The following is a 26803-nucleotide window of genomic DNA, read 5'->3' on the forward strand; positions in this document are numbered from 1 at the left end:
CATAAAAGACTTCATAAAGCACTATGGCTCTGGCTATACCCCAAATGAGCTGCTGAGGATGGAGTTGGCTATTCTGGACAGACTGCACTGGGACCTCTGTATCAGGACACCGCTGGACTTCTTGACTATAGTGAGTATGAGGAGTTTGCAGAGTCTACCCGAGACTCATTTGTGCCTTTGGAACAGTTGTTCACAACATCGGACGGCAAAGCACAGGCGTGCGCACGTCCTTGCACATGCACCACGGTGAGGTGACCCACAAGGCTCACGACATACAGAAGTGTGAAAATGTATCTTAAATCCAACACAGTTCCACCAGACTCCCACTTCTAAACGACATTAAATTAACTTTACAAAGATTTTTAGATGGCACTATTATGGTGAGTTTCTCTTTTAAATACACACTGCAAAAATATTTAACTTTCCATTCTATGAATATTGTACATAAATAGCTGTCTGCTTTTGCTACACTTTACACACATTCACTTAGCTGTCTTTATTTACCTACACACAATCCTTATTGAGGCTTTAGACCGTATTGATCTGGCACTTAAAAAAATATCATACATTAGTTTGTATTTGTTTTAGTAAGGGGAATGATGGTCATCCTTCAGAATATGATTCTGTTAGTAAGGCAAAATTATGCAATGGAAAATGTCATGGGATTTTGGTCTGTTATGAAGCATGAAGATTAAATCACTAAGGGCTTTTTCATTATGAAAACTGGCCACTGTTGCCAAGTTGCAGAGTTTCTTCTCATGTCAAGCAGATACAAGTAACTTTTCTGCTACCTTGATCTCGAATAGTATGTTTCTATTTTTCAGAACTGAAACATTGTCATCTAGATACTTTAGGCTCATAATGATCATATCACACAGCAGACTGTCTTTTCTCTCCAGGGTTGAAACAGCTTGACCACAGAATGGGCATTAAGCCTCAAGCCCCTTGTGGAGCTGTGGATGGGAATGAAAAGGGTTGGGCAACATTTGATACTCCCTGCTTCCTGATGGAAATTTAAATTGTTTGCACTTTTGGTCATTGATATATGAAAAGTATGGGGTTTTCTGTTCTAACATTAAAATCATAGTTTCCAGTTCCACGCCCTGGTGGTCCTGAGCTGGCCCCATGTGGTGGAGCTGCTGCCTCAGAGGAATCCTTCCCTCCACGTCGCATCCCTGACCAGGCAGCTGCAGCACTGTATGGCGGGCCACCAGCTGCTGCAGTTCAAGGGCTCCACACTGGCCTTGGTCATCATCACCTTAGAGTTGGAGAGGCTCATGCCCGACTGGTGTACTCCTATATCTGATCTGCTAAAGAAAGCACAGGTAGACATCAACTTTGCCCCAGACTGAGCTCTGAGTTTTACCTCTTTAGCTTACACACTCTGCCCCCAAATGGTACCCATGACCTTTCTTGGCCCTTGTGGGCTCCGAAAGGTGCTCTGGCCATGACAACTCTGTGATGAGCCTTCGTGAGGGCTAGGCTTTCCACAGTTGGCCATGCTCTTTGAAGTCGAGTATGGGACATGTGTTCTCTTCACTGGACTATTGCTCTGACAGTGAAAGAAACTTTATCTCAATGGCAGCCCTTGTAGCCAAGAGGATGGCAGGTGGGTGGGTGGGGGGGACAGAAGGGGAGATGGACATATTCAACTCAGGAGGAAACGGCCCTGAGCTTAATATTGGGGAGTATAAATTCGAGGCCCCTCACCCTCTGTATGAGTGTATGGTGCCTGGCACTGAGGTACCATGAGTCATGTGTGGGGAGACACAATCTCTCAGGACAGATAGGTTAGGATGAAATGCTTAGTTAGACTAATGATCGTTTTACTGATGTTGGACATGGCTGTCCCTCAGATGGTAGAGTTAATACTGCTAAGTTGGGTGGTTAGACCTTCCTGAAGTTGCTTTGTGTTAACATTATGACACTCAACTGCCTATTTCTTAAAATGTAAGATAGTTCTGCTTCAGGGATGGCCATTCACTTTTAATACAGGTTAGCACTGAGTAGTACAACTGCTGCAAGGAACCTGTAAAGCAGCAGCTGAGAAGTTTTTAGTCATCCTCCCACACTGACAATTTTCAGTTTCATCTGCCAACCAGCCTCTCTACCCCTACCCCAGTGCCTTCAGAGCATGGGAACCCTTCTTGCTTGGACTCCTATGAATTCTTTGGTTTTATGACTCCCGTAACAAGAAGGGAAGAAGGCCCTGGAAGAGCAACTGAGAAAAAGTTCTTGACAGTCCTTAGAAGTGGGGGAGAGGGGAGGCAGGTCGGGGTCTGTAGATGTTAAGAGTGGTTGGACAGACCATGACCCTGCCTTTGCTCCCTCTTCCGTGGGCCTGAAACCAGGAGGAATGAATGAATGCTCAAACTACAGCTCGTTTTTCCTTCCTTCTCCAGCAAGGGTTGGTACTGGCCTCTAAGAGAGCTGGAATATGAGGCCAGAAGGTGAGCATTGCTCAGGGATGAAGGGCCAGAGCTGGCCAGATCCTTTCAACTTCCTAGGCTTATCCCAAACACATGTGCAGTCTTTCAAGTCAGCTACCCTGCCTGCCACTCCAAAAATGGGACAGTCTCTACAGCTACATTTATCCTGACATGGCCATGACATATGCCTTCTCTTCACAAGGACTAAATTATAAAGTATGCTTTGTTTAATGTACAGTAACTTGAGCAAGGTTTAAGCATACTTTTCCTTTATTAATCTTAAATGAAGTAGTTTAAATTATTAGTTTAACTAGAGAAATTTTACGCTAATCCATGGGTATTACAGGTTAACACCTATGACGAGGAGGTGAAGCTCTGAGAAAGTTTTGAGATGAGCAGGTTCTGAGGCCGAGCCTGTTCCAGCCACTGTGCTGCCAGGAAGAGGAGGGGGTTACTAGCATGGCTGTGAGGGAGAAGCCAGCTGTCTCTCTGAAGCTGTGATACTATAGAGCCATTCTCTAAGCAGTGGAGTCCAGCTGACAATGATGCCAGCTGGAGCTGTGTAAGTAGTGTTGGGGATGTGAGTGACTGAGCCACTCATTTAAGGGTGGTTTGTGAAGTCTTTCCTCTGTGAACAGTTTTTTTGTAAATGTGCTAAGCCATGGGGGATGGGGGATATGATCTATTACTAGGTGCAAAGTGGTCAAGGACCAGAGGTACTATAATTGTCTATACTACAGAATCAGTGTACATTTCTATCTTTTCTTGACACACACTTCCTTGTTGGAGCTTTTGCAAAAATAAACTTTAATTGCTTTCAATGCTATCTGAATCTTATTTTGCATTTATGGGATGCTGTGCGTTTAGATTTGCTAGAGTCAAATGTACTTAGAACACTATCTCCTAGGTCTCCTAACAAAACGGTCCTCTAGTCCAGCACCCATTTGACAGATAGAGATGCTGAAGGACAGCATGCTGCTCATGGCCACAGCTTCCAGTGGTGGCCATGACTGCCTCTTCCTTCTCCTTCCAGTGCGAGTGGGCAGTGGGTGGGGCAGGAGCTCATCCTGAGGGCCCACACCAGCTCTGGCTGTCTCAGGCTTTGGGGAACTGCTGGGAGGCATCCAGACCTCTTAACCAGGTGGCTCTGGATATAAGCTGAGTCCCCAGAGCTGATCCAACTTCCAATCTCTTGGAGAAAGTAGAAAGTAGACCTGTGAGCCCCAGTACTGGGATAAGGGACAGCACTGTTGCTGTACCTGTCTGTAAATGTAAACTCTTCTCTGGGGAAGTTAACTTTTGTACTGCCAAAGTGCCACTTGTGAGTCGTTTTTTTTTTAAGTCGAGTGCTGTTCAAACTTGCCTTGGGACCCCAGGTCCCATCCTACTCCCCTCTAACACTTTTTTCTCTGATATGAGGTACTCATATTCCACCACAGCTAAGAGACTGGGAATCACTGTTGGAGGAGAAATATGGACACAATCCATCTTCTTTTTATCCTCACCCACCGAAGGCAGGGATTGGCAAAGAAATGAGACTGCAGAAAGTGGAGATGGGAGAAAACTCAGAGACAGATGCTATGGCAATGGGAAAGGCAGCTGGGCTAAGGGAGGCAGAGTAGGGGAGCATCATGGACCTTTCTTAAAGTTGTCCAAATAGTACTTCCCCCAAACGGGTGAGCTGAGTTACGCAATGTTGTTTCCTCCACCGGGAGGCCCTTCTCCCCCTGGTTCCCTGGAGAGTCTCTGTCCTTCAAAGCTTGGTGAAGACTTTGCCTCCCATAGGTAGAGCTGAGCTACACCTTCATTAGGCATGTCTGCATACCAGTCTCCCTGCCAGGCTCCCCAACCTCAGTCCTCGTTTTCTCATTTTGTCTTCCCAGAATCTACCTAGTGCCCAATGGAGAAAGCTCCTCAACAAATGAACCCAGATGCTTGTTATCATTTCCTTCTACCACCAGTCTGCCTTTCCTCAGCCAGACCTTGGCCTGTGCCTCAGAGCTTCCCATCCCTACAGAACCATATTGGGTCCACCAGCCCACACTGTCAGACGGTCCACTTTAACACCGGCCACATTTCCATTGTTCTCTCATCATCCCATTTGGATGCCAAGGAGCAGGTATAGCTCAGCAATTAAGAGTACAGACTACCAATATTCAAATCCCAGCTCCTCCTGGAAATTGCTTTGTGACCTTGGGTAATTACTTACTGTCTCTGTGTCTCACCTATAAAATGGAGAGAATGAGGGTACCTAATCATGGGATTAGGATGAAGATTAGAGAAGTTAATGCATGTAATGCACTTCAGAGCAATCCTGGCACACAATAAGCACTCAAATGTTAGTTGTCCCATGATAAGCCTCCTTGGTAAGGATGTAAGCTCCTTGAGGACAGTGTGTGCCTTCTCCCATGCCCTTCTCCCATGCCCAATAAAGATCCACAGGCCACAGGCGGCATATTCCCTTTCCTAATTGTGACTTTTTCCTCAATCCCACACCCACCCAAGAGCCTTTCATAGATGCCCATAGCAGGATTCACTATCAAAACATAATTACCATGGAAGTAGATTGACCTTTACAAAGTTCATAGAAAAGACAAGCTGTGTTTTACCACAACTGTAGCAGATTAATAGGCTCAGAAAATATGTTATATCAGAAAAAGCAAATGCCCAAAAAAGACACCACAAAAACTCAAAATAAATGCAAAATTTAATGAAAAAAAAAAAGAATACAAAGTGAATGGAAAGGAACAAAAACAGTCAATGAATGACAGAGTAAATGAATTAACAAGTGAAGCAGTTTTAGAAAAGCATGTTAACATAACACACTAGCAAGCCACACTTCCCTCAGGCCTGATAGCCAGTAATATGAGCCCCACTTAACAGAGGACCCACACATAGACATATACAAACATATGCAGTCAGTCTGCACAATGTCTAGACTCAGCTTACCCATAACTAGGGAGATCATACATCCTGGTTTGCCTGGAACAGTTTTGGTTTATGCCTGTTGACCTGGCATAATTATTAACAGCATCCCCTTTCTCTCTCAAAAGTCCTAGTTTGGATAATAAGTTGTATGGTGATTCTACCCAAAACAACTTGATTCATGAAAAACAAGATAGTAAATGCCAACATGATCCTATATGACAGTCATAATAATGCTAACAAATGACAATGAAAAAGAAGAAGAGGGGTAAATCAGATCCTGCTGACAAGGGTCACATTCCAGGAGGACTAACTTGTTAAATAATGGCAAGTTTTAAACTCACCTTGTGTACCAAGGATTGATTTGGTCTCAGCTAAAGATGACAAAATCCCAAACACAAACAGCAGGGGGAGAGGTGGAGTGAGGCTTGCTAAAGCTGACGGGACCTGTGGAGGCAGCTCAGACCCCAGAAAATGTAAGTCTGTCAGGGCTCCCCAGAGATGCTGGGAAGGTCTTGCAGTATACCTGGGGCACCGCCTGCAGGCTGCAGTGGACGGGAGGCAGAATCTGCCCACTCTAGAGTCTCTGTGTTGGCCCTAGAATCAGGAGTCCTCATTTCTTATGTAACCAGTGAACCTGCTGGGTCACTGAGCCTCGTTTTCAGAAATATATTAGCTGAGAGAGACTATCATAAAGGTCATGCTTTGACCTAACTGAATATATATTCAGACATATAAATTACCCTAAGATGCACTACTCACAGCCCACATTTGCCTTAGATATGCTTATTTACCTTTTTAGATACCCATACTGAAGCATCAGTTTTCAGTCACAACCAGAGGTGGGTTTTTTGTGAAGCTAATGAAGCTCAATCTTCAGGACACTTTCCCAAGGCCCTATATTTAATTTTATATCATATTCTTTTTCTTAAATAAGTCTCCTAAATAGTTCAAGCTTTCAGCCCCACAAATCTGGATCCACCTGTGGTCATGGCATAACACTTGGAGATTTTTCACTTTGAACATCAATAAAACCTGCTCTACTCCTGGCATGTGGAGCCCCTCACATGTAAAGTCTGCCTCTGTCTGCCGTGCCTCATTGGACGCATGCAGTTCACCCTTCTGCCCCACTCTGAATGGAACATCATCCCAGAAGGGCAGGAGGAAGCCAGGACATGGTCCTAGAAATCAATAAAGCAGGCCAGGCAGGAAAGGGGAAACAGAAATGGGAAGGAAGATAAGGGCATGAAAAGCAAACTGTCAATTCAGCAATAAACGAGCACCACTTCCTAAGGCTTCTTCCAGCTAAGGGGTGCGCTAGACTGTGAGCTCCTCGAGGGGAGCACTGAGCGTTCCTCTGGGTAGCCCCAGTGCCCAGCACAGTGCTTCACCAACATTAAAGGACATCCTTCCTTTCATCTAATCATTTTTCATCTCTCATTTAGCCAGGTCATATTCTCAACTCTGATATTCCTGGTAGCTTGAAAACCAAGAGGAGCATAGAAGAATGGATGCTGCTAGTATGTTCTTAAAATGTTCCCCTTTAGAGTACAGCTGAAAGGGAAAAACTCCTTTGCTGCTAGTTTTCTCTTAAATTGTCTACATATGTCAGACACCTTCATGTCTTTGCCCTGTGACTCAGCCAGGAAAGAAGAAACAATGACCTCGAGGTAACAACTTTTTTCCCCACTGAGCACTCTGCATTTGCAATGTGCAGGATTGGTTTGGGAGTCTTAATTGGAGTCAAACACTTAGCACACACACATAGAGTTGGTCCTGGTTTATAGGTAGCACCTCTGGGACACAGAGACAACGGCTTTGGGCTGCTGTTCCATTTACATTCACAGTAAAAACACTGGACATGGTCTTGTTCATGTTCCATTTTCATTGTAAAGAAATTCCAAACACTGTCAGTACAGGATGTTTATTACCCACCTCTCCCTGTATATTATAGGGGTGCTTTATACATAAGAAAGGTTTAGAGATACTTTTAGTTTTAAAAAACCAGGGAATCTGTGTTACTTATGAAAATAATGGGAGAGGATATTATTTGTCTTTACGCTGGTGCCAAAATAAAAATTTAGAAGTGTTTTAAAGTTATTGAAATTAAGCTCTAGGTTAGAAAAATTAATTAAAATGAAGGGGAATCGGGTGAATTTTGCAGCATGTATACCAGACCACGTGGCTGCACCTAGGGCACCGCGTGAGTTGCCATCTTGACGCTGAACAATTAGGCCTAGCATCGCCAGCTGGGGCCTTCACTAGAGCGGCACATATAACTGCTCCGTCAAGGGATAGTGACACTGTAAATGGAAGACCAGCCACTGGCTCTGAAAAAAATAAACCTTGTAAGTTTTGGATTCCAGCATTCATGGCTTTAACATGTTTGCATAGAAAGGAGTGGCCCACCAGGCCCAGGGCAGCCTGGGGCCAGGTTGGGGGCAGGGGTGCAAAGCAGGCTGTAAACACTGGAGTCTGTACCGGCTCCCAGTCCATCCTCGCACCATGTTTTGGGAGAAGGACCACAAGGTGTAACTCAAGCAACTTAACACATGAAAGTCTAAGTCCACTCTTGACATGTAAGTCTGTGCGTGCATTAACTGAAAAATAAAAATAAAACAAACAAAACAAAAACACATACATTAACAGGTACGCAGACCAAATCAAACAGAAGCAAAAGACCACAAGATGGACACTGGGAAAGGGCAGTCAGTTTGGCATTTTTGGATGAACAAAGTAGAGAATTCACTTCAGTTTGTGGCGTCCCAGGCTGAGGGTCAAGATCTGATTGGGAAGTAATTTTTCAAAAATGGATTAAAATTTGAATAGTAAATGCAATCAATCAAAGCCAATCAACTAAATGGTCATAAAAAGTATGCCCCCACCCCCACCCCCCAAAATCCACTCCCAACTCACCCTATTCCTGTGAGCAGCGTGAGAGAAAGGGGTGCGCCCAGCCACCCTACCTACCCCACTCATGGCCTCTGCAAGGCCAGCATGGGAAGAGAGTTCTCTTCCACAGGCCAAACTGACTGAAGCTTTCTGGCATGTCCAGCAAACAGAAAAGACCTGTTTTCCAGGCCCAGGCCTGGAGAACATACCAAGGAGTCCAGGCCACATGGGAAATGCAGGGAGACCAGACGCCAGTGACAAGCCCCCACCCTGAGAGCTGTGTTGGTGGCCCAGAAGCCAGCCTGCACCCCACCCCCACTATCCCCAGACCCTGACCTGGCCACAAGTTCTTGTCTTCAATTTCTGAGTGGTTTCTCCATAGCTTACTTCCTGGGGGCCCTGCCTACCTTTTCTTTAACAAGACAGCCTGGGCCAAGTAAAACCAGATTTCTGAGCTGCCAGCTTGAAACCCACAAAACCCCCATGCTTCACCAAGCCAAGTGCTGGACATGGGACCATGGATGGAAGCAAATGCAAAGCAGAGGGGAAAATCATACGGCTGAGGGGACTGTGGCGCTAGGGGCCTCCCTGGGGACAGGCAGGGGCTCACCTGTCCCAGCACTGCCAGCAATGGGATAGGACCACCAGACATGGGGATGGGGGAGACTACAAAAAGGAGAGTCTGTCTCAAAGCAGAGGATAGGCCTTAGGAATGAGAATTGGCATCTAATTCGTAAATGCCTGGTTCTGTGCCCTTGGCCTTCCCCAGGGAGAAGCCTTTTAGTTTCTTTTCCTTAACACGTGTCCTTGTCTCTTTGAATGTATATACTGTGTGCTTTGGTAGATAAGTGTCTGAGTCTCTGCACAGGATGGGGCAGGAGAGAAAGTGTGATGGTTTGTGTGCATGCCTGTGTGCACATGTGCTGTGTGGGTTAGGGGATATAATACTGTGGGTGGGGCAGGGGGAGTGCTAAAAGCCAGCAACAGCATCCCAGGGCCACAGCTAACTATGCACTTCATGGCCCAAACCACTACACTCCATTGCCACCAAGGAAGGAGGGGCCATGGTACACACATCCCCAAACATTTCAGGAGGAAATGGAGCCAAGATTGAGGGCCAGGTGGATACACCTCCTTAGTTCCAGGGTTGGCAAGAGAAAGGATGGTACCTAATACAGGCCAGTGGCAGGGAGAAGCAGGGATGGCCAGATCCCACAGGGGTGGCGTGGGACTCTGAATGAAGTGGGGTGGAAGAGGGAGATCCCTGGTAGCCAGGACATCCGTACTCCAGCTAAGGGTGTGAAAATAGACTATGGAAACCACCAAGGAGAAGTTACTCAGAGCTGCCCCCACCTGGCCAAGAAGTTGGTTGCAGTCCTGGAGGTTGGGGAAGCCTCCCTGCTGTCCTGTCTTTCTCTGACCTCTCAGAAGGAACAACTCCAGCCTCTACTCCAGGGGTAGCATCCTCCATAGCAGAACCCACAGAGCCCCTAAAGGGAGCTGCTGTCCTTTCTTCAGCTCCACGTGCCCTTCAAAATAGGTGTGATCATAGTGTCCAGGGGGTCAGTGCTGGCTGGGCTTGAGTCCCTGCTATTCTCCGTCACCACCTACCAGACAGTATGGGTCCCACACCCACTGCCTCAAAGACTGATGAGGGACGTGCCATGACTGTCCAAGCAGAAACCACAGGAGCTTTTGGAACCTGGCTGGAAATGCTGATATTCCCAGGCCGTCCATCACTTGTTCCGAAAGACCTTCCCTGAGACCCCTACAGCTACACCCTCTCAGCCGCTCCTGCCTGTGGCCCAGCCTTCACCACATTGCAGCATAGTCCCCAGCTGCTGCAGGAGAACAAAGGAGGGAGAAAGAGAGAGCAAGAGGGAGGGGGAGAAAGGGAGGAGGACTGGGAGAAAGAGAGAGCCTGAGGGGAGGGGCGGGAGAAGAGGGATAAGGGAAGAGGAGAGGCAGCGCTGGAGCACAGACCACTCGTGCAAGAGAGAGAATGCTCACATGTAAGAGACCCAGACCATGAGGTATCAAGATCCCTAGTAAAGAAAAATTAAAAGAAAAGTAAGCAAGAAAGAGGTGGGAGAGCAAGTGGAAATGAGTGAGCAAAACAGAAAAGGGGCAAGGGAGAGCAAGCAGGAGGGAGAGCAAGCAGGAGGGCGAGCCAGCGGGAGGAGCCAGAAACAAGTGGAAGCGAAGCCGGGAGCAGGAGAGAGGAGCCAGCATGGGGAGGGCCTGCCACCTACTTCTTCTTGTCCTTGTCCTTCCTCAGGGGCTGCTGTGAGGTGGCGTGCAAGGCCTGAGACTGCAGGGCCTCAACCGCGGCCTTCCTGCGGTTGAAGGCGCTGGTCTCCTCCTCCAGCTCCCGGCGCTTCTCCTCCACCTTGCGCTTCTCTTCTTGGTGGACCCGCTTCAGATGCTCAAACTTCTCGTGGAGCTGGAGCAGAAGGGGGTGCAGAAGGTAGGGGGAACAGAAGATGGGGGGAACTTCGGCATGGGCAGGGAAGGCACCCAGGCCCTCCCCCCACCACCCTCACTGTGCGCACCACAACCCCCAAGCCCGGCACACACCTCTCTTTCCTTCTCCTTCAGCTCCAGCTCTGTCTCCTTCACTTTGTTGACGAACATCTGCCTCATCTCTTCCTCTTTCCTCTGCAGTTCACTCAGGAACTCCTTCCTCTTGGCCTCGTACGTCTCTTGTAGGCTGTGGAGACCCAGAGAAGAGAGGCCAAGAGTGAAATTATGGTGGAATGGGGTATGGCAGAGCCAGAGATGTAGAATCACGTGGGTGCAAGGGGTAAGAGGCTGCTGGGGTCACAAAGCCCCTGCCTGGCTCAGAAGACCCTGGAGGACAGATGCCAGTGAGGCAAGTCTGGCTGTGGCCATGAAGATAGGCTCACTCCCCATGCAGGCTGTCACCTGAAGGGCTGGCTGTCACCATCACTGTCCTGGAAGCCCATCTCCTCCAACTTGCAGCGCCGGTAGAGCTCGTAGTGCCGACTGTGGGTCTGCTCACGGAGGTCCTCCATGTTCACCCGGATCAACATCTCCCGGAGCTTCACAAAGTCGCAGTGATTCTCATTCTCCACTGGAAGCAGAAGGCATGTGGGGCATCAGGAAGGCACACAGGTGGGCACAGGAGGACACAGGACAGAACAGGTCAGGGTGCTACAGGCAGAGTGCACAGAGTCAGGGCAGGCACACAGGTGGGCACAGGAGGACACAGGATAGGTGCAACAGGCAGCAGGTGGGACAGGGGGCTAAGTTCAGGTCCCCAGCTGGGGATGTCTTTCCCCCACACACTCACCCTGCACCACTCCCCAAGGGTACTGCCGTGCTCGGACCAGCTTGTTCCCCACCTTCACCTCCTCGGTGCTGCCCACCACGGCAAAGGGCAGGTGTGCCTGAAAAGGGGCCCGAGTGTGCGTGAGTATTGAGCTGACTCAGGTTAATGGACAGACTCTCACTCACTGCCTTGGGGTTGCCAGATCTGATCAAAGGCCCTGGGGCCAGAAGCTCGTTTCCTGACTCTCTTCTGGAGAAGGATCCTAGAACCTCCAAACAAGGGAGTGGGCTGAAGCCTAACCACCCTCCCCAGTGTTCCCAACTCTCTGGGGTGTTCATTCAGCCCTGGGGCTTCCCAGGAGCTGTTAGGGCTCCCTGAAACCACCTGTGGGCCTGGCTCCCTTCCAAGTTCTTAAGTCCTGGCCTCGTGCCCGCTTACTCCTACAGGTTTCATGTTCCCACCCTGAGTCCAGATCTAGTGACACTCAAACCTGGGGAGCCCCAGTGCAGGCCCAAAGCAGATCCCACTTGTCCCCTGCCCATGGGACACAGGACTGGCCAGCTCCAGATGCTCACCCATCTGTCCTGGACAAACTAAGGCTGGAGTCCTGGGGAATAAGAGTGTCCTGAGCTGTGTCTGAGATCTGTGCTGGCTCTGAGCCCTCTGGCTTCAGAGCCCTGAGGCCCTTGCCCAGTACTCACATTCATGACTGCATTAATCTCTGCAACAGCCTCGTCATCAGTGGGAAACTGGTAGATCTGGACCCCATTGCTGACCAGCTCACCCATGATCTTGATCTTGAACTTGTGGAGCTCGCTTTTGGAGATGGTGTCAGCTTTGGCAATGATGGGAATTATGTTCACCTGCAGGATCCGGGGAAAAGATAGTAGGTCAGTTGGCTATTTTGAGCAATGGCTCCCTGACTGTGGATCAGAAGCCAGAGAGATGGAGCTGCTGCCATGGGTAGTCCTGGCCCAAACCCAGCCACCTGTGGCCATTCTGATGGGTTGTAACAATCGGCTGCAGTGCTTCTTACAGCCCTGGGTCCCACAAACCACCATCCAGCTCCAAAATTGGCCCCTCAGAGCATACCCAGCTTTGACTCACAGTGTTCTGAATGTCTTAACCAGCCTGAGTCCTGACAGAAGCAGCAGTAGGGGGGCTGAGCTCCCACTAAGCTGGTAAGATGACCCAGTAGCAGTAGCCATAGGAAGATCTCAAAATCTCCCAAGCCAAGATTATCCCATTTTTCACAATGAAAATGAACTCCTGAGATAGGAGGGCAGTCATATGAGAGCTGACAGATGACTATGGGGTCACACACCCTCCAGGACCCCCTACCCTTCCTGTCGTCCCCATGAAGCTTCCTTCTCCTCTCTGCCCTCACAATACCCACTTCTTATTCACATCCCAATTCTGGGGCTTAACTCCCCTTTCCCTAGCAGGCTCAGAAGGAACTCAGGGGAAATCCATGCCAGGGAGGAAAGAGGAAGTGAAGGGAGGAGCTAGATATTAGGAATTAAGAGAGAAATGAGCCCCAAGAAGAAGCTGAGATGGGAAGGGGGATGCTCTGGGGAGGGTCAGAGGGAGGTAGAGGTAACTCTAGGAGCGGGGGAGGAGTCAGCAGGGCTGAGAATGAGACTAGCTGGAAGGAGGGGCTCAGGGCCAGACCCAGGGGACAGGGCTCTGGAGAAAGAGCCCAGAGCAATATGGGCCCTCTGGAGCAGTAGAAATAGATGCAAGATAAAATATGGAGAGGACCAAGCCAGTGGGGCTGCCTGCAAGCCCCAACCAGTTCCCTGTGGACCACAATGGACAGTCAAGCTGCAGCCACCACATCCCATCCCACTGGAAGGCCAGGAACCCAGGGAAACAGTGGGGCACTTACCTTGCTGTCTAGTTTCTTCATGGTCACCAGATCCAGGGACTTCAGGGAGTGCCCTGTGGGTGTGATGAAGTAGAGGCAAACATGGATCCTTGTGTCATGGTAGTCAAAGAGTGAGCGGCGGATCTTCAGCTCCTCCTGCAGATAGTTTTCAAACTGCGCATCGATGTAGTCGACTATGGGCCTGTAACTACAGACAGCTCCATCACCCAGGAGACAGGCAGCTGTGCCATGCAGTGTGAGGGGCTCAGAGCCAAGCCAAGCTATGCACCGGCCTTTTCTTCCTGGGAACAAATAGCTTCTGCCTGGGGATCCCTGTCTGGGTACAGGTGGTTGGCCCCTTCTCCTGATTCCTCCCCTCACCCCCAAGGAGTACCTGGTCAGTTAGTGACCACAGGACCCCAGATATTCCTGAGGGGCTCCCCTGGCCCCCTGGAGTGTGGGGCTGGACAATTCGTATGGGGGCAGCATAGAGTGGAGTGCTTGGGCAGAGTTTAGAACCCTGGCTGCGTGGGTGGGCTGGGATGAGGCCCGCCTCTTGCCTCTCATCCTTATTGATCTGATCCCCAAAGCCGACAGCGTCCACGATGGTCAGCTTGAGCTGCACATTGCTCTCTTGGAGGTCGTAGGTCTGGGGCCGCAGGCGCACACACGCCTCATGGTGGCTGGCTTCCTCAGTCTCGAAGGTTGTGTTGAAGAGCGTGTTCATAAGCATGGACTTGCCGATACCAGTCTCACCTGGGGAGTGGGGACAGAAGGGGGAGAAGTGGATGTCTGAGGCTGGAACCAGGCTGTCCCTGGCTGGTGGCTAGGCCAGGTGGGGCTCAGATACCCTTAGCACCCTTAGCCCCATACAAGAGAGAATGGCAGGCCTCCCACTCCATCCTTCACTGTCCCCACTGCCCAGGAACTATCCCTTCCTCAGTGGCCTCAGAAATAATGTGTTAAAGAAAGAGCCAAAAGGCGGGCTTGGATACAATGTGTAACCTCAGGGAATGGGGAAGAGGCAGAGCCAGGCAGCTGTGGACACACCACTGGACACCAGCCTCCACTGGTCTCAGTGGGACCCAAGGTCCTAATGCACAGCCTGCTCTGCGTGCTACCCCCACCCCCCCCAGGCTCAGGATGGTCATGGGGCCAGCAGGGCTGGGGTCTGAAGCCACCAATGGCTTGACCTGCATGCCCTGGGCAACCCCAGTTTCATGTAGCTTTAACTAGGAAGGGTTCAAAACAATCTACTTCCCAAGGGGGACTTGCAGAGTGTCTGGCAGAGCCCTTTGTGCCCTTCTGGGAGTCCCAGGCTTTGATTCACATGGAGCCTCCCTGTATAGGCTTGTATTTGCTCATATGTGTGCTGGGGCTTTTACTACATAATATTATGATGAAAGGCAGGGTCTTTTTTTACTGTAGTGTCCTTGATATATAGTAGGAATGACTAAATGTTTTTTAACAAATAAAAAAATGAATAAATGAATCTAAACCTCTGTAATAAACACCCACAGTTTAAAAAGCACTTTCATGTACCTAATCCTGTTTACTCTTCATGACAACTCTGTGTCAGGCCAGGGCTCCAACTCCATCCTTGACCCTGGCAGAGACACCAACTAAGCCCTTCTCCTGCCCCCCCCAAAGTTTCTCTCTCTGGGAAGCCCCCTTGCAGCTAACAGGTAGCTAGGGCAGCAGCGCCCCTTCTCCCAGAAGGTTATCATCCATCCTCTGTCTCAGGCTGCCCCCTGACCAGGCCATGACACTCACCCACACAGAGTATGTTGAAGCTGAAGCCCTGAGTGACCGACTTGCTGACCAGTTGGTCGGGGAGGCTGTCAAAGCCCACATGGCCGCCCAGGGCAAGGCTCCGGGGCTCCGGCTCTGTATTCTGCCAAGAGAGAAATAAAGCAAGGCAGTGAGCCCACCATGAAAGAAAGGCCAAGCTGGGGGAGGCTAAGCCTGAGTTAAACCTGCCTGACCCCTCTCGTCTGAATCTCAGCAAATTTCAGGACATACCTTGAGAGCACCAAAACGCCAACTCCAGGCCAAATTTCCACAGAGGGAGCCCAACGACCCTCAGGGCACATGAATCCCACTTCGGAAAAGGCCCTTTTGCCCCATGGTTCTGCTCTACTTGGGATGGCCAGTAGGAGGCTCCAGATGGCCCCTAGATCTTAAAGACTACCAAAGGCCCAGACTGGAGAGTGTGTATGTTCCTGTAGCCAGCTCTGAAGAGAGGGGCAATGTTGCTGCCCTATCCCAGACCTCACAGACCCTCTGTTGAAGCAGGGATCAAGCTGAGGCAGGTGTGGCCAGACCCCTTCACACTCCACCAGAGGGGCCTCCCCAGCTTGTGTCCTCCATGTTCACCCCTGCTCCTCTCTCACCCAAGTGTGGAATACACACGTGGGCCCTGCTGAATGGGTCGGTCCTCACTGGGACGGACCACAGCCCACCACTGGGGCTCAGAGGCAGACTCTAAAGGGATCATGACTCTGAGGCCTCCTCCCCCTGGCCGCAGTGGTATTCTCTAGAGACTCCCAAGCTCTGACTCCTGCTTCCCTCCCAGCTCTGGTTGTTTAGACAGAGGGTTTCAGATGAGCATGTGAGGGCCTGGCCTTATCAGAAAGGCAGGCAGCAGGCCCCAAGTGAGCCAGGGCTACTGGAGCTGGCCCACAGCACTATAAAAAGAAACCATGAGGACCCAAAGCAGAAGGTCATGGTCAGACTCCAATTTGTGTGGAAGATTTCTCTGGCTTCCCAAGGAATGGGGGTAAAATGCTGCCCTCTGAGGGAAGGTTCCCAGGCTCAGTCCCTCTCGAGGGCAGGCCCCAGACAGCTCCATGATGGGCAGAAACATGCCTCCTCCATTCCTGAGCTCCTCTGCCCTGACTGCCAGCTAGAAAGGGCAAAAACAGGAAAGGGCAGCAGGTTCAGTCTCACCTGCCTACCCTGCCCACAGCTCCAGAGTGGAGAAAGCAGGCCCAGCTGAAGACAGCACAGGAGCTACTCATCAGAGCAGTGACAGCCCTTATGTAAATGTGGGTACAGGCACAGTGGGAAGAGGGGCTCAGGACTGGACAGGACGGCACTGGCCGCAGAGGGATCTCTTCAGTACCTGAGCATCTAACCTCTCTGCAGCTGCAGCCTGTTGCCTCGGCCTGAACTCCTCTGCCATTCTTTCCTTCCAACCAGAGCTCTCTGGCACTCAAACTCAACCTCCCCTTCTCCATTACATATGCCCACCTCCCCACTACAGCTGCACATCGATGACTCCCATGTGGCCCCTCTGGGCTTCAAACAAGTCAGGGTCACCCCTAAACCTGCTCTCTCCAATGACTCTCAACAGAACCTCTGTTCTTACAGCTGATACTTTCTCCCTATGGCCTATTCCCAGGGCATCACACCTTACTCTCCTCCCCCAAACCCAGGTCCCCTTAGGGCTACAAACATAACCTGACAAGGAAGTCCCAAAGACAGCTTCCACTCACTGGTTCCCACATCAAAAACAATAAATGGAGGCTGGCCAGTAGCTTATTTGGTTACAGCGCAGCCTTGTAACACCAAGGTTAAGTGTTCAGATCCCCATGCTGGCCAGCCACACACACACACACACACACACACACACACACACACAAAGACAGTAAATGGAGACTGGGATGCCAGGTCAGACCCAAACCCTTTAGCCTGGCATTCCAGGCCTTCCTCACAGGCTCAGTTCCAGCCAGCTGGCTAACTCTGAATTCACTTTTCAAACTCTGCCCCTTTCCTGGGCTCTAGAGTTCATTCTACCTTCTCCCTGGCACCTGCTCTTACCTGGCCCCTAAGTGCTTACATTCCAGACCCCTCACTTGGCAGTGACCCATTTCCTTGCACTTTTGGTTATCCTTTTTTATGCATCTTGGTTCTCCACCTGTTCCTTAAGCTTCTCGAAGTTGGCTGCAGGCTGGGGGTGATCAAGTCTTCCTTTGTTCCTCCCCTCCCCTCCCTATGCCCAGGCTAGACAACACTGCTGTTTATATGTTACTGACCATCGTCCTGAACTGCTACTGCATTGGGCCGGCTGCCCACCTTACACAGGACTTCATTATTTAATCTCTGCTCCACCTGCTCATGGCAGCTTGAGGATCAAATGGAGGGCAGAACAGTCAGTCCAGGGCTTTTTTCTTTTCAGGCGAAACTGAAAATCTTCAAAATTTAAGGCGTGCTGTGCTTGCAGAGAAGGCTATGTGTTTATTCATCCTCTTCTTCCAAGGGTGACACAATCAGGATGCAATCCAACATCCTGGAGTCTGTCGCCAAAACCCACCAAGTCAGCTGTGTCTGGAAACCACACACACACACACACACACACACACACACACACACACACACACACACACACACACACACTCACTCACTCACTCACTGTCTCTCTCTCTGCTGTAGAGTACTTGCAGAGAAACAGAAGCCATTCTATTCCTGAGTTTTCTGCACTTTCTTATAGTCCTAGGTTCCAGAGGCTAAGAGCAGCAATGGGAGGTCTCAACATAAGCCCACCTACCCAGGATCAGCAGCCTCTGCCTGCCCTTCCCTCACAAAATTCAGCTCTCTCTGTGCAAGGGTGTGGAGTACAGGGAGGTCATCATTCCCAAGTTGTCACCCAAGCAGTACTCTGTCATTCCAGGGGCCACAGACCCGGAGCAATGTCTGCTCAAGAGCCTCAGGGAGCAGTGGGCATGTCAGTCTACGGAGCACAAGTGCACACACACATGCACACACACATGCACACACACAGAAGAATGGCCGCTGGCCCTGATGGAGACAGTGCTGCTCCCTGGTCTTAGGAGACCAATCTGACATCCTGGCTTTACTGAGGGGTGACTCTCACTAATGCCAACCTTCTTGGTCACATATTTGGCATCAACATGTGATTCAAGGTGCATCACCCACTCCAGGGTACCTGCCCAGGTGTCTCTGCTAACCTGAGTGGGGAGCTAGCAGCCTCTCAAGCATCTCCTGCATGGCCCTGCTACCATAACTCAGAAATAGTCGGGTCTCCCACTGGCTCCCAGCCCTGCAATTTGGTGGATAAGACCACAGATCCAACTCCAGGGGTGGGAGCCAGTCAGCACGATCTCATGGTTGATTCAGATACAGGCAAGTGACCCAGGCTGAGCCTTTATGACCATCTTGTGACTATTAACAGAGCTAGCCTAAGGCTGAAGTCCACTCAGAGGACGGCAGAGCCAAGAAAGTCACAGAGAAGAGAGACAGCCAGTGTCTCCCCTACCCCTGAGCTTTTTCACTTTATCCTTGGCCATAGATCCCCTTAACTACTTTATTAGTTGAGTGGAGTTATCAATTACTTGCAACTGAAAGCGTCTGGACTGCTACAGTCTCCAAAGTGAAACTCTTTGGATGCAAAGGAACAGGGAGAAAGCAAGGAGAGGGAGGGAAGGTGCGGAAGGTAAAACATCTCAGTGTTCACAACCAAAGGAAGGAATGGGTATCAGAGATGACACCAACATCTTGCTGAGGATCACCATGTGTGAACTAAGCCAAGTGATCTACACAGTCTCTCACTTAGTCCTTTCTCATACTGTGTGGCAGACACCATTATTATCCCCATCTTACAGGCGAGGAAACTGAGGTACACAGAAGCTAGGGGATGAATCAGGGCAGAGCACAGATTTGAAAGCAAGCCAAGCCCTTACCCCAAACCACTCTCTCCCCAACTCATTCATTCAGTCACTCAACACATACTCACTGGACACACCTGCTGTGTGCCAGGCGCTGGGATGGCTGTCAAATGAGAAGATGAGGACAGCAGATCCTTGCCTTCTGGGGCCCAGTCCAAACTCAGATGCCTATAGAGGCCAGGCAGGTGAAATAAATGGATGAAGGGGGGCAGTACAGTAATAATGATGGCAAAGATGACAACAGTAGCAAACATCTATCAAGTGCTTGCTCTGTGCAACTCTAATTCAATCTCATTTAATCCACACATCAGCCCTATGAAGCGGGCTGTAATATCATCTCCATTGTACAGATAAGGCAATTGGGGCACCAAGAGTTTAAGTAATTTGCCCAAGACCACACTGCTCAGGAGGGTGAAGCCAGGATCTGACTGGAGACAGTAAGACTGTGAAACCCACACTTCTAGCCACATTGCTCTGCTGCCTGCTGGATGAACGACAGCCGCTGACTTGGCTGAGTGTGGGGTCCCTCAGGGAGAAGTGGAAATGGGGAGGTATGACAGAGCCGATGCTCACGCTCTGTTCATGGTGGCCACGGTTCCACAACTCTAGTCAACTGTGGGAATGCAGGAATGGTGTTGCCAAGTCTTCCAATTTTTCAAGAGAATCCAGAAATTCACATTTTTTATGTGAAATCCCTTAATTTTTAAAGGTTGGCAACCAATACAAATTGAGAATAACATCAGGACCCAAGACAACATTTCAGGGGCTGGTGCAAAGGCCAGACAGTCTGCAACCTAGGTCGGTAAGAGAGTGAGCTGGAAGGACGATGAACCCCTCTCTCCATTTTTGGGTCATGAAGACCCACAGTAGATTGTTCCAGCAGGAGAAGCCTTAAGGGTGAGGGGACACTTAACTTGAGACCCTGGTGAGAGGCCACCCTGCAACTTCTGGCCCTTTGCATATACCCAGCGCCCTGGAGTGCTTACTCAGGGGGCTCTAAGTGTCTTCAAAGCCCCAGGACAGAGAGAGTTGGCAGCTCTGAGCTCTACACACACAATGACAAACTCCATGGGGCCATTATCCCCTCTCTAATCACTAACAAGCTTTTGGCTCCTGAGCCAGGACCCAGGCTTCTGTGTCATCATTTCTTTGGCACATCAAAGACAACAACCAAAATAATAACTGCTCAGGCCAGCCGCGTCCTCCATGCCTGGCTGTCCAGAACAAAGTGGAGAACAGCATTTTGTTATGTAGCCCAGTGGATAACTAGGACGTCCTTTTCCTGATCAGGAAATGCTCTGTCTGAGCCTTCTGGAACAGCCCTAATCGCTAGCCAAGAGGGGCTGACCCTTTTACCAAGAAGAGAGGTGAGATTTGGAGAGAAACTACATATCACGGCTTGCCCACACACAAAAACAGGCTTTTATCCATAAGGAACTGGAAATCTGCTAAATGTCTAACCAGCAGAGCCAGAGAAGCTGTAGATGAATAAAAACCACTGAGATCAAATTTCCCAAACTAGGTTAGTTGTTGGGGTGGGAGTAAAGACAATACCCCACCATAGGTATATGTGAGTCCTGAATCCTGGACAAAGAAACAGCCCCTGACTCATGGCTTCCACAGAGTTCCATAGCACTTTGGACTTTGGACTCTTTCTTTCCCCCTAGGTTCCCATGCCTAGCACCTACTTGCCTGTGCATCCAGCCATGCAGACAGGAAGCCCACTCCCCAGGAGAGTTCCAGCCCTGGGGGAGGTCCTATTAAGTTGTTGAGCAAAGGACCCAGAAATCATTGCACCACGGGGAGCCTTCTCCACCCATGTTGCTGCCACAAAGCACCCTACCCCTAGCTCCAGCTACTCCCAGCAGTCTGGGCCTTAAATAGCCAGAGCAGAGGCCTCTGGCCAGAACCCATGGTGGTAAGCACAACTGTCCTTGAGCCCAAGAGGAATCTGAGGAATTTTCCCAGGAAAGGCTTAGGCTCTGGTCCCAGGATTCCACAGCAAGCCTCTAAGCCCAGGTCAGAGGTTACGGGAAATAACCAAAGGGATATATGTGGGAGGGTAGAAGTGGGGATGCTGCTACCCTAGGCTAGGAGAGAAGAATAGAGGTAGGATATGCCTGTCCCAAATCAAGAGGACACCTGGGAACCAGAGTATCTCCTATGGTGGCAACAGAAAACTTGATGGAAAACACAAGCAGGGATGAACCTTCACGGTGTCAGCATGGTGGCAGTCAAGGTAAGAATGGCAAGATGGCAGCTGGGCCACCAGCCATTCTCACACGACCAGTCATGCCCTGCCCAACCCTGGGAAAAGAAAGAACTTCAGGAGGGAAACAACCTCCAGGAGCCCAAGGCCGCCCCTCCCTGATCCGGAGAGATTCACCATTCTTTCTGCTTCTCTGTCTCACTAACAGGCACTTTCTTCCCTCTTTCTGCACACAACCAGCCAGGCTGAAGCTTATTATTTGGGGAGGCCAAGAGCACAATTACTCCATGCTCACCACCTCCACCCCCCAGGCCTAGGACACAGACACATTCTTGGGTTGTGTTGTGCTGCCTGAGAGGAAGTGGCCCATCCCACCACGGAGCAGATGGGAAGATGCTCTGAGCTGCAGAAGGTGCTGGAACCCCAGGCATTCATATTTCCTCATGTAGCTCAGGGACTTTGGGGGCAGCCATGACTGCCTTGTAACAGGGAAAGCTGCAAGTGGTCTGGACATCACTGGAAGGAGAAGTCAGATTTTGTCCCACAGCCAATGAAACTGCACCCTTGGAAGGGGGAACATGGGCAGCAAAGGTGCCCCTGCCTTCCTCCAGCCCCAGGATGAATACTGGTGCTGGGAAGGGGCGGAGCAAGGCACAGGCACCAGCACAGGCCAGCAGAGGCTCAGGTGGCCTTGCTATGAGTCTCTGTTGTTTGCCCCATTTGCCCAGCACCAGGCAGAGCATCAGCCTTGCACCCAGTTCCCACAGCCAGGTCTGGAGAGTGGCCTTGGGTCCATACCCTCAGCCCCTCCTGAACTCCCATCCCCAGGTAGCCCAAGCCCAGACGGCCCTTCAGAGAACCATCAGCCACCCATAATCTGAAATGGGGCCCTACTCCATCCTCTTCTGGTTCTGTCTCTCTAAGTCAGCCTCTAGGATAGGGGCCAAGAACCACCTAGAAGACATGTATTACGAGGAGGAAATATATAATTTGCCCAAGAGCACCTAGGGCACCAGTAACTAGAGCCAAGATGCCCCCACCCTGTCCTCTGCTGCCTCTTCCCAGCCACAGTTCTTCACACAAGCCCTGAGGATGTAAACGGCTCCTGAAAAAGCCAGCAAAGAGCACCCCAGTTCCACCACGTGGGCATGCTGAGCTTCCCCAGGCAGATGTGCTTTCCTTCTGCCTACACAACTCCACATCTGGCTGTCTGGCAAAGCTTGTGCCTCGGGCCATGCCTGGGCATCCCGAGACCCAAGCAGGCAGCATAGAGGCAGGAAAGCTGGAAAGGCTGCAAGGGGCACACAGGGGTTGGCTGGCCCTCACACCCTTTGCTCTGTCATCTGCAGCTGCTCACCTCCAGTGGCTGGACTCGAGCCACAGAGACAGTCGTGGTAGTTACACATGCCTCCACCTAGCCTATCCTAGGACTCAAAACACAGAGGGCTTCTACCCTCTCTGTCATCTTAAGGGGTACTTAGGGGCTGGAATTTGGGGTCTTGGGTCTACCCTTTATTGGCCAGTGACCAAAGTCTGCATCCTAGTTCAACAACAAGATGATGGGTAGAAAGCACCCAGTGCCCTCTTCACCACCCAAAGCTTTTGACAAAAGTCAGACTCTGGATTCCCAGCCTCCATCCATTTTCAGTCTCCTTCTTGCCACCCTCTCTGTTCCTATCCTGGTCCGTCCCTTATCATGTGCTGCCTTGGATCACCAATGTCTTCCCACCAGCCTCACAGCTCTGACCATTCCAATCAAGATCCCAGGCAGAACTTCCTAAGGTGAACACCCATAGCATGGCCCGATGCCCATGAGGGAGACAGACCCACCTCCCGGGGGGAGGGGGCAGAGCTGCAGCTTTGCATGTGGTGCTCACGTGTGACACTTCAACACCACCAGGCACTGAGAGCTGGTGCCTGTACAGATGTCTCTTGCTCAGTTCTCAGCTCTCCTTCAGAACAGCTTACCAAGGAGGTTCCTGGCCATTTTTATAGGATGGAGGTCTTGAGGCCCACTTGGTTGAGAGGGCTACATCCCATATCCCTTCCCACCAGCTCTTGCTTCAGGACAGAATAGGCACTCCCTGGATAGCCTGCTTCTTGGGGAACTGTCAAGATTACAGGGGTGACAACAGAAGTGACAGATGGTGCTGGGGATAAAGCGGAGATGGGGGGAGGTTAGTAACTGGCTGGGAAGGATGCCAGGTGTGAGGCTGCCATGCTGCACGTTTCTTCCCTCTCCCCTTCACATCTTCACTTTCCCCAGGTCCTAAAGGGGCCCTCCTCATGGAGTGCAAACACTGCCCCATAAGACTGTGATAGGAGAAACACAGGGGCTGGCTCCAGGGGCAGGTGAGGTGAGCCTCAGAGCCAGGGCCCCAGTTAGAGGAGGGGCAGAGCAAGAGTGGACAGGAGTCTGACTGCCCAAGGAGGACAGGAGGCAAAACTCCCCAGGGACTGTCCCACACACGTACACACAAGAGACGTCGCCCTAACCCCAAGGCTAGTCTAGGGTTGAGCAGGGCCGGCTCAGGATGTCAAGCCTGTTGGGCCTGTGGTGTGTACACCATGCTACAGGAGGAAACAGGAACCCAGCACATCTCAGTCTCACAGTAGAACTCTGTTTGTTTGTCTAAGCTCCAGTTCAGGATAGTTCCCAGGTCCTCCAGGCCTGGGCTAACCATCAAGCGAGCCAGAGGGACAATGTAGACCAGCTGTAGCTCCATCAGACCCTGTGGCTGGCAAGACACCTAAGCATATCCCCAAACATGCCATAGATTGCAATGAACCGTCCAGGAACTCTTTGAAGAGTCAGTATGGTTGTGCCCATTTTATAGCAAGATAAAGAAAGAAATAATTTTCTCGAGATGACAAGCCAGGAGGAGAGAGCGGAGTCTAGACTCCTAAATTCAGGCCAAACTCCACCCAAGGTCTCCACCCAAATTCAGTGCTGTCCAAGTCCTCCCAGGAGGCTGACGGCCCAGAGCATGGAGGGTGTGGAACGGCGTCCTTCCCTCTAGCTTAAGCCAGCACAGAAACCAAGGCCCCTGAGCTCGGGCTCTATATCCTTACCTGAGTCAGTCCCTTCTCTGTGGCTCAGCCTACCATGGGGATAATCCCCAAACTCCTCACAGAAATGGTCCAAGAGCAAACATGGGGAGCTGAGGGGAAGGCCTTTCCAGCCCATAGCCTGGCAGTGCAGGTGGGCCTCTCAGTAACCTTCTGAGGACCCTCTCTGGACATGCAGTGGTGGAGCCCTTATGGACAGTGCCATGCAATGGGGCAAACATCTTCTCTGCTGTGTGCTTACACACAGGGCCAGTCTTCCTGTCCATAAAGAAGCTACCTACCGTGTGTCATCTATTGAGTCCTTACCATGTGCCAGACGCTGCTCTAAGTCCCTCACCTGGATTCTCTCATTGAATCCTCACAATAACCCTATGAGGTAGGTAACATTTTTACCCCATTACACAGGTGAGAACACTGAGGGGTTAGGTAACTTGCCCAAGGTTATGTGGCCGACAAGTAGCATCTAGGATTCCTATAAGGCAGCCTGATTCTGGTTACTTTACATACTATTACTGCCTGCAAGATCAACTGTTAGAGCAATCTCTGGCCACAGACAAGACCCAGACATAACTTTCTGGTCAGCTGAGCACAGAAAATGCACATAGAGACACACAGAGACGCTTAAGCACTCACAGGTCTCTTGGCCTCCAGCCAATCAGCAGGTCTGTTAGGATTCAGGCACAGCCCTCCTCTGATACATAAATTCCAATTTACAGCACAGGGGTGAAGTGAATCTCTGATGCACCCACCCTCTGAATCTGCTCCTCATGTATTTAAACATACTTAATTGACATATAGCTCCCCTCTTCAATGGGAATAAAACACCCATTCTAGGAATTCTGAAACCAAGAGTGCCTGCTTTAGTTATGCATATTTCCAAAGTAGAATGACAAATGTATTTTCAGATTAAAGGGAAAATTTACATATATAAGTTCGGATGATAGTATTTATAGCATTCATTACATAAGTCCTAGCTCCCTTATTTAGCCCCAGAACCAATTCGTTATCGGTCACATATTCAGAATTCTCCCTCCCCCTCCTCCCCCTTCCAGCCGACCAGGGCCTCACATGCTGGCAAGAGGACACAGCTTCCTTCACTGTCACAGCCTAGCCTCCCAGACACACCCAGATCCAGCCTTAGACACCAGGGGACGTGCAGACACAGCCCTCAAAAGGCCTCCCTCCCCCGGGTGAATTATAAAAACCTTTAGGAAGTTGGCTATGGGCGGCTCAGGTCCAGAGAGACCCCTGCAGGGATCACCAGGGCCGGCAGCTCTGCAGAAGGCAGACCTGGACTGGGGCCCAAACAATCGCCCACTAGGCTGAATCTGGAATCGCTCCAGTTCCCGGGGAATGGCTGCCGCAGACCCGGCCACAGAGGCCTGACCTGCCTGGAGTCGCACCCAGGATCCGCGCGCGGGGAAGGGGAGGAGGAGAGGAGGGCAAGAGGAGGAAAGGAAAGCAGGTCCAGAGTCTTCAGGACCCAAGTCTGCAACTGCCCTGGGCTCATCCCTCGGATTCCTAGGGCTTCATCTTCCCCGGTTGTGCCCATCCAACGGCACCTGCGCGGCTAGGTATCTTCCCAGATGTGCAGAAAGAAACATCCCGGATCCTCCCCTCCAGCCCCCAGGGCCCCAGTCCGTCTTCGCACCTGCCCGGAGCTAGGTGGGTCTTTGCTGCTTCCCGCGGAAGGGGCTTTCCTCGCCTGCGCCCGCGCCCAGAAGGGGCGACCCCGGCCAGCCGCCCGGCAAGGCGCCCCCGCCCGACGCTCTGGGACCCCGGGCCAGCACCGCCGAGAGCCCGCTCCGCTGTTCCCGAGACGGCCCGGCGCCGAGGCCCGGCCGCGCGGGGCTGACAGCCCGCCTGGCGTCCCCGGCCAGCTGCAGGGCGGTCCCCTCCCGCGCCCCGCGCCTCCCGCGCGCGCCGTGGCCCAGCAGGGCCCTCACCGAGAAGCGTTCCAGGTCAGTGGCCGCCATGGCGAGCTCCGCGCCGGGCGGGCGGGCCGGGCGAGCGCCGGGGCCGTGACGGGGACAAGCCGGCTGCGGGACGCGATCTGCCCGGGCGGCTGCGGCTGAATGGATCCAATATGGCCACTTCCTGGAAACTCCCCTTGGCGGCGGCGGCGGGAGAAGCCGCGGAGCCGCCCCCGCCCCCGCCCGCGGGACCGGCCTCCCCGCCCGGCCCGGCCACGAGCGCCGCCGGAGCCCAGCCGCTTGGACGGCCGGGGGTCTCCTCTGCAAGGCGGGAGGTGCCAGCTGCGGGGACTGCTGGGACTTGTAGTCCGCGAGTTGGGGGTCCGGGACGACAGTGTCTGGGGGGCCGGGGAACGGTGCTCGGTGGCCTGCCGCGGGTCCTTGAGAGCCTCAGGCCGAGCCGGGATGGGGGATGTCCTGGGCCTGCGCGCTAGGAAGCCCGTTCCGTGGGGAGGGAGTG

General features: G+C 51.4%; 1 protein-coding gene across 5 annotated transcripts; it reads right to left on the reverse strand.

The window, feature by feature from the left end:
* On the reverse strand, positions 1–26461 carry SEPTIN8 (septin 8). Of its 5 annotated transcripts, none has more exons than XM_063088147.1 (11): positions 26317–26461; positions 15179–15299; positions 13966–14161; positions 13427–13613; positions 12240–12401; positions 11560–11656; positions 11172–11340; positions 10824–10956; positions 10499–10689; positions 10257–10291; positions 7222–7954 (listed from the first exon to the last, which is right to left on the reverse strand). In XM_063088147.1, exons 1-11 carry the CDS (start codon positions 26344–26346, stop codon positions 7482–7484), a joined length of 1794 nt encoding a protein of 597 aa, XP_062944217.1. In that variant the 5' UTR covers positions 26347–26461; the 3' UTR covers positions 7222–7481. The 5 variants fall into 5 exon arrangements, with proteins under 5 accessions (XP_062944218.1, XP_062944217.1, XP_062944219.1 ...); XM_063088150.1 differs by having other exon boundaries at positions 7653–7684; XM_063088148.1 differs by lacking the exons at positions 7222–7954; positions 10257–10291 and adding an exon at positions 1–1310.
* Between the last annotated feature and the right edge of the window lie 342 nt (positions 26462–26803).

This window comes from Cynocephalus volans, chromosome 2, assembly GCF_027409185.1.
Source record: "Cynocephalus volans isolate mCynVol1 chromosome 2, mCynVol1.pri, whole genome shotgun sequence".
NCBI lineage: Eukaryota > Metazoa > Chordata > Mammalia > Dermoptera > Cynocephalidae > Cynocephalus > Cynocephalus volans.